Raw genomic sequence first — 8018 nt, forward strand, 5'->3', positions numbered from 1 at the left:
TACCCACCCGTCCCGCTCCCCTCCAAGCTCCCTCCCTTGGTTCATGGTGCTGGAGGTCTAAACAAGAATGTTCCTCCCACGAGTTGAAATCTTGTGAAATAATGTGGATGAGTTATCAAAATTTTAAACTCTGTAATCTTAATTAGTAAGATAAGGTTATTATGGAAGAAAAATGTTATGACATAATTAGAAAGGAAAAATATTTTATATACTAACACTGCAAAATATTAAAAAATAACTTATAAAAGTATCGTAAAATATTGTGGAATAAAAAAATTACCAAAACTTTAGTTTAACTACAAAATAAAGAAGTTGTTCGTTCTTAAAAAATGTTAATCATTAAATTAGATGTTAAGACTATTTAATCAGTTTGTTCACTAAACTATCCTTTATTTAAGAAAAAAATGAGAAAATATGGTCAAATTTGGAATCTTGACACAGGTTTACTAACAAAATTAGATTTTAATATTGAATAATAACGGTCCACAATGTTTTATTTAGAGAGAAGAAAAGCTACAGTGCTTCACCATGTACAAGATGCGATGCAGAAGCATCTTAGTCGTCAACAGCTACGGTCCAAATTGAAGAAAATAGATTTAAGTAATTTCTATTTGGGCTTTCACATTTTAATGAGAAGATCCAAACTTCACTTAAGCATTGCCATTATCTTCAAGAAATGGGTAATCAGTGTAACCAATGACTGGATCAGATGTATAGAAACTACTCCTGTCATACTTATTAAGAGGGGCACCAAGCTCAAATCTCCTTGGCAAATCCGGATTGGCCAAAAACAATCGACCGTAAGCAACAAGATCAGCTCGGTTCTCAGCCACAGCATCGTTTCCATCATCTCTACCATAGCCCCCAGCAGCGATGAAACTGCCATTAAATGCCTTTCTCATTGGCACAAGACTTTGAGGACATTCACACACTTCCATCCCTATTTTAATACTTGGCTCCACCATATGGCAGTAGAGAATTCCGTATTTGTTCAAGGCCTCAACCATGTAGAGGCCTAATGCTTGTGGATCAGAGTCCACTGACTCCATGTATTCTGTATAGGGAGATAGCCTTATTCCGACTTTATCTGCTCCTATTTCACTGGCAACAGCTTCAACTATCTCTAAGGCAAACCGGCTTCTGTTTTCTATTGACCCCCCATATTGATCTGTCCGATCATTCACTTGATCTTTCAAAAACTGTTCTATGAGGAAGCCATGAGCTCCATGAATCTCAACTCCATCAAAACCTATAAATCAGCCACCAAAATTAGCACCCATTTTATATAATTTTAACGAATCCGAGACATCCTCTTAAGTTTTTTTATTCAGAATCTAGGAAAAAGAACATACCAGCTTCAATAGCATTCCTTGCTGCAATTCTGAAATCATTGACAATCTGGGGAATTTCATCAGTCCGTAATCGCCTCGGAGGTGAGAAGTCCGCAACATCTACTCCACTAGCTCGCAGTTGTGGTGTCAACGCCTTATCAGTACAGGAGATTGGAGGTTGTCCATTTGGCTGAAAACCTGTAAATATTTGTAAATAATAAACCATTACATGGTGCCCAATGCCATCACATGAATATCAAAATTCACCAGAAAAGAATCACGTGGGGCCATGCTATCTGGAAATAAAGTTACAAAACAAACTTTGGGTATCAAAAAGTAGTATTTATCTGGATTCAAAACCTACGTTTTCCTTTTATATAATTTGGCTAGAACCCTTACATCATAGCATGCAGCAATAAAGTATCGGAGATAAGAATTCAGACATTAGTGCATTGACTTTTTAATCATCCATTCACTTTTGAATTTTCATGTAAATGTCACTGAATTTGGTCACAGACAGAGAAGACTAAATGGAGGTGTTGTAAGAGAAGAAGAAACCTGTATTTGAAACCCTTCCAACATGCCAAATCTGACAAAAGAAAATTCCACCTTTCGCATGAACAGCATCAACAATGGGTTTCCAGGCCTCAACTTGCTCTTTCGTCCATATACCAGGTACATCTGGATACCTTCATTAATTTGGGGAAGGGGTGTGTCATTAAATTGATATTTGAGGTTTAGAAAAAAGAGAGAGCAAAATTTCAACCTTTTGAGATTGATTACCCTTGAGCTGTATCAGAAACTCCAGTAGCCTCAGCCAGCAAAAGACCTCCTTTGGAAGCTCTCTGGGAATAGTATAGAATGGCATGTGGTTGAGGAACGTTATTGTAAGATCTTTGTCTAGTCAATGGAGCCAATACAATTCTGAAACAAGACAAAGAGAGGTAAAATTATGAAGCTAGTCGGTCGATTGCCATTAATATTTTACAGAAAAAAAAAGTAACGCGAATTGGGATTTTCAACTAAACAAAAATATGCTGATTCAATAGGAAATGAGGGTTGAGATTTTGCATCAGAAATTATACAAACAATATAATGGGAACCAAAAAGCTAGGAAGAATGCAAAACTCCTGTTACTGAGAAATCAGAAAAATGGGTTTGTTGCGGTAATTACCTATGAGAAAGATTGAATTTGCCAAGTTTGTAGGGGGTGAGAAGAGGTTGAATGGTGGTATCTTCCATTTCAATTAAATTGAATAAATGGGTATAAATTGATTCTGCTTGTAAGGAGGAGTTAAAACACTTGTTTTGGTTATGCAAATTTGCCGAGTTATGGAATGGGATAATGGGTGGAGGGGTATATATAATAAAGCAGGAAGAAAGGCTAAAGGGTGGAGGGGTTTATATATAAGTTACCTAATAAATTTAACCTTCAATCTTTACATATTTATTCAATTTAATTCTGACTCTATTATTGGAAGTAAATTAAAAAAAAATAAACTAATAAGGCTAAAGGGTCAAAAAGCCCTACCAAAATTTTAAAAATTTAGTTAAGCCCTTTTAAAATTTAAAACTGATTGAAAAATCATAAAAATTAAAAATTAAAAAATTAAATAGTAGATTTAAAAAATTTGACCCCTACGTATTTATTGGATCGGTATTATTATTTTTAATAAAAATCTATAAATTTTTGTAAATTTTATTTATAATTTTATAATTTTGTGAATAATTTTAAATTTTAAAAGGGCTTAATTGATTCTTTTATAATTTGTTACTAAGGCCGTTTTGACCTATTGGTCTTATTAGTTTAAAAAGTTTCTAATTTACTTCCAACAAAAGAGTAAGGGTCAAATTGAATAACTTTGTAAAGGTCAATGGTTAAATTTATTATTATACCTTATATATAAACACTAAGTTTTAATGGAGGGTTGTTTTGCTACATCCGTAAGTTAATTTGCACCGTTTTTAGTACAAGGGCTAAAATGTAATTTAAAATATATGATATAAGCGTTTTGTGATAATTTTACCAACAAAATATAATCCAATAGAAAAGATGAACAGTCGACTAATTGAGATAACTTGAGGCTCATAAGAAATGTTAAACTAAATAATTTTACGTCATGATAATAATCCTTTGTATGTATTCTATGATAGGCAAGCCTAACGCAATTGATGAGGTGGTCCGCCTATCCCTTAGCCACCAATGACCACCTTTGCTTTTATGATCACATACAATTCAACTTCATTACCAAACTAATATAAATATGGTTAAATTCCGACTTAAATTTAAATTGTAATATTTTTTAAACTAAATTGATGATGGAATCAGTTGAAGTAGCACTGAATTGATTTTAAAGTTTAAGTTTATATGATTTTTTTTCTAAAAAAATACTTTGGGTTCATATTAGTTTGTATTTGTAGGTTTAAGGGTTTTCTTTTTTAATTTTGATTATTATGAATTTTTTGTGTTGATGGAGTAACCGATTTCTCTAGGATAAGTCATGTCTTCAAAGTGTCGTCTTTGGGCTAGTTGACTCAAACCATCAACAATTGAACGTATTATCCTTGTGTCAGGGTTTTGTCCTCGCCCTTCAAGGAGAGCCATATATGGTTCATGAAATGGAGGCACCTTGATCGGTGGAGATCGATACCAACAAGACTTGAGATAACTGTTAGTGTAATAGCCTGATTTTCAATGATGTCGGAAACAGTGGTTCAAGACCGCCAAATGAGGTTTTTAAAATATTTTTGAATTACTAAGTTTGTGGTTATAAGGATTTATTAGATTAATTAATTTAGAAAAAGAGGTATCGAGACCTCAGTGTTATGAATCGAGCTGTAAATATTTTTATAAATATTTACAGAGTGTCAATAAGGTAGTATTAAATTTTCTTTAGGAAATTTTAACGTTTTGGTAGTCAATTAATTAAAAAGAACTAAATTGAAAAAGGTGCAAAATTAGTTAAAGTGATTAAATAGTCTAAATAGTAAATAAAGGAGGACTAAAAGGGAAAATAGACCCATATGAATGGTTGAGGTGGCAAAGCATGAAAAAAATCAAGGATTTTATGTGAAATAAGGGCAAAATTGTAAATTTTGCCAAATTAAAGAGAAATAAATAGGAAATTGAAAATTCTAGACAAATTCATCATCATTTTCAGCTCAAAAGTAGCCATTGAAGAGGGTTTAAGCTGGTTTTTCATATTTTAACTTCATGTAAGTTTAATTCTTGCATTTTCCTTGAAATTTTTATATTTTTGGACTTCTACAACTAGATCCAACTTACTATTTCATTAGTTTTTTTTTTGTTGAAAGTTTTGGAAGATACCATAGATAAGTTCATATGATTTTAGTTATTAAGTGATGAAATTGAGATGTTGATGGGTATTTAAAGGTATTTTATTAAGGAATTTTGGATGAAATCATGTTTTAGGGATTAATTTGTAAAGTTGTTGAATTTATGTGAAATTATGAAATTTCACGGAATTTATGGGCTGCTATTGATATATGTGAAATTATTTAGGCTTGGAATAAGAAATAAATTACATGAATTTCATTTTCCAAGCCTAGGGACGAAATCATCATTTAGTAAAAGTATAGGGGCAAAATAGTAATTTTACCTAAGATGTGACTTGGATAGAATTGAATGTAAATTTTATTAAATTGATGTTAAAGTTACTCATATAGATCCGTATAGATCAAATACGAAGCTAGATCGATGTAAAGAAAAAGTGACGGATTAGTAGACATAAATTCATGAACACTTGTTGGGGTAAGTTCGTGTAACTTAATTGTGTATATTTATATGCTTATATTGAGTATTGAATATGTAAATTGTGTAAATGTCATATATGTGTATGTAATTGATCTTGTAACTGAAAATCCCTCATAAATAAATAAGTCCCATTTGGATAATGAGATTCAATGGATACATGGTTCTATTTCCCGAAATGGTAATGTTCCTGCATATTTTGCGGATGTACCGTAGCTCGAAAAAGCGTCTCGTTACAAGCCCTCTCGAGCTTCTCGTTATAACGTTCTTGCGAGCTTCCCATTAAATGCTCTTCTAAGCATCCTGACTAGTTGTGTTCTGTATATGTTGTAGACACTCCCACGTTCTTATAAGAGTTCTGTTTATAGGTTCTTTGTGAACCTCCTGTTAAAGTGCTCTTTGGAGCTTCCTGTCAGTGCTCGCTTGAACTTCCCGTTATATGGCTATCCGGTGCTCTCTGTTAAAGTGCTATTCGGAGCTTCCTGTTAAGTGCTATTCGGAGCTTCCTGTTAAGTGCTCTTCGGAGCTACCCAATATAGGCTCATTGTGAGCTTCTCGTTATTAAGCCCGAATAAGCTTTCCGTTACATGGCTCAATGAGCTTCGCGTTATAGTGCTTGAGAGAGAGCTTTCTGTTTAAGTACCCTAATGAGTACTCCTAAACATGAATTGAAAAAAATTATGATTTGTATACTTTATGTGTACTACCCTTTTATCCATCGAGATTTCAAATGATTCAACAGGTAAAATTCTGACATGAAGACAAGTGAATCAAAATAAAATCAATCTCTGAAAAATACATGAAATGAATGGAACTTGGTATTTGATGAGCTCATCTTTGGTATTGATATTTACATGAAATGATTAACTAACATATTTGATGAGATTATGTGCTTAGGCTATGGCCAAGTTGTTTGGAATGCATGAATATGTTTACTTAGCGTACAAATGAATGGTAAGTTTACTTCCCGTTATACGAACTTACTAAGCACTAAGTGCTTACTCTGTTTCATTTTCTTTGTTTTATAGTACTCGGAAGCTCGTTGGGTTGGAAGCTTGGCAAAGATCACTCACACTATCCATCGGCTCACTCCAGTATATTTATGACATTATTTTTGGATATAATGACATGTATATGTTAGGTTAGCCAAAGTTGGCATACAAATATTTTCGTTGTAAATAGCCATTGGAATGGCTTGTGATGAATGTGTTTTGGCATATTAACATATGAGTTAATTTCATGTTTGGTATAAGTGCTTAATTTGGTTTATGAATATTAGTATGACATTAAGTAAATGTGGTCAAATAGACAAATTCACAAGCATGGATTATGAAGTGATATGGTAAGTATAAGACTTGAGTTTTGCATGTTTTTAAAAGTTTTGGATTGGCTTCTGGATGTGTTAAAATGTTTGTGTAGGTGAATGATCAAATGGGTGAGAAATAAGGCATGGAAATGGCTTTATTTTGTCCACGCGGGCGTACTTCTCAACCGTGTGTGACACACAACCTAGCACATGGGCATGTGTTTTAACCGTGTGTCCCCTGCATCTTAAAATTTTAAAACAGAGTATTTGAAATTGATCACACGGCCTGGCACACGAGCGTGTAACTTGGCCGTGTGACCCCTGCACTTAATTTAGTTGCAAGTTAGAGAGTTACACGAGTTAGAGACACAGACGTGTGCCCTACCTCATATGCCATACGGCCTGAGATATGGGCATGTGAGTTGGTCGTGTGAGCCACACAGCCTAACCACACGGGCGTGTGACCCCTGAACTTAGGAAGAATTTTGAAATTTTGTGAAAAATTATCTGAGTTCCCGATTCAGTCCCGACTCGTTTCTAATGTATGATTTGGGCCTCGAGGCCTCATAGAAGGGACGATATGGTTAAATTATAATTAACTTTTGATACGATTATAAAATAACATGAAATATTTGAATATGGTTTGTATATTTTGGTAATGCTCCTAAACCTTATTTTGGTGATGGATACAGGTTAGGGGTGTTAGAGTTAGTATTTGATGAGTTAATAATTATGAAAGCGCCTAGGCACGCCGTAGCTCGAACCACCAACCTAGGCCATAATGCACAAACCTGGCTCAAGTGGCATAATTATTCACACCCAATACTAACACCTATCTCGAGTTTTGCATGCACCAATCTCTACTAACTAAGGCACCCCCTCCATGAACCGTACACAACTTTCCACGGAGGTGGGGACAAAACCATGGCACAAAGACAACACATTTGATTGTTGACGGTCTGGATTGCCTGCCCAAATGATGATACTTCAAAAATAAGATTTCTCCGAGAGATCCCTCATTTGAAATTTGTGTCATTGAGGTTTTTTTTTTCTTTTTATATCTCAAGTAAAAAAATTAGTATAATTTATCAACAAGTGGATGCAAGTAATAGAATTATACTTGTTTTAGGTATTTGAACTAGTGGATGTGTAATGGCCGAAATTCAAGGTCATCGGAATAGTAGTTTCGTAGCCACAAATCCGATTTAAAGATAAATTTATTTTAATATTTTTTCATGAATATTGATAAGATAGGAAAATCGTATGAAAATATAGATAGAAAAATTTTACCGATTTAGTGGTTAGTTAGAAAAAGAAATTATTGAAGAAATTGGGTAAAAACAAGGTATTGAGACCTCGATCTCGTAAAATCGAGTTGGAAATATTTTTATAAATATTTATGAAGTGTTAGTAATATGGTATTAAAATTTTGTTAGAAAATTTCTACGTTTGGGTAGTTAACTAAGTAAAAGAACTAAATTGAAAAGGGTGTAAAAGTTACTAGAAGGATTAAATAGCTCAATTGTTAAATGAGGAGAAACATAAATTACAAATAAGCCCAAAAGGAGATATTTTGGGTGGCATAAGCTGAGAAAAATCAAGAGAATTG

At 33.6% G+C, this 8018-nt stretch overlaps 1 protein-coding gene across 1 annotated transcript; it reads right to left on the bottom strand.

Moving 5' to 3' along the window:
- Positions 1-442: 442 nt before the first annotated feature.
- Positions 443-2685, bottom strand: LOC105771134 (12-oxophytodienoate reductase 2-like). The gene is made up of 5 exons (XM_012592537.2): positions 2506-2685; positions 2115-2255; positions 1890-2020; positions 1353-1529; positions 443-1249 (listed from the first exon to the last, which is right to left on the bottom strand). The coding sequence occupies exons 1-5, from the start codon at positions 2571-2573 to the stop codon at positions 651-653; spliced, it is 1116 nt and encodes a 371-aa protein (XP_012447991.1). The 5' UTR covers positions 2574-2685; the 3' UTR covers positions 443-650.
- Positions 2686-8018: the final 5333 nt, after the last annotated feature.

Source organism: Gossypium raimondii, chromosome 5 (genome assembly GCF_025698545.1).
Source record: "Gossypium raimondii isolate GPD5lz chromosome 5, ASM2569854v1, whole genome shotgun sequence".
Classification (NCBI taxonomy): Eukaryota; Viridiplantae; Streptophyta; class Magnoliopsida; order Malvales; family Malvaceae; genus Gossypium; species Gossypium raimondii.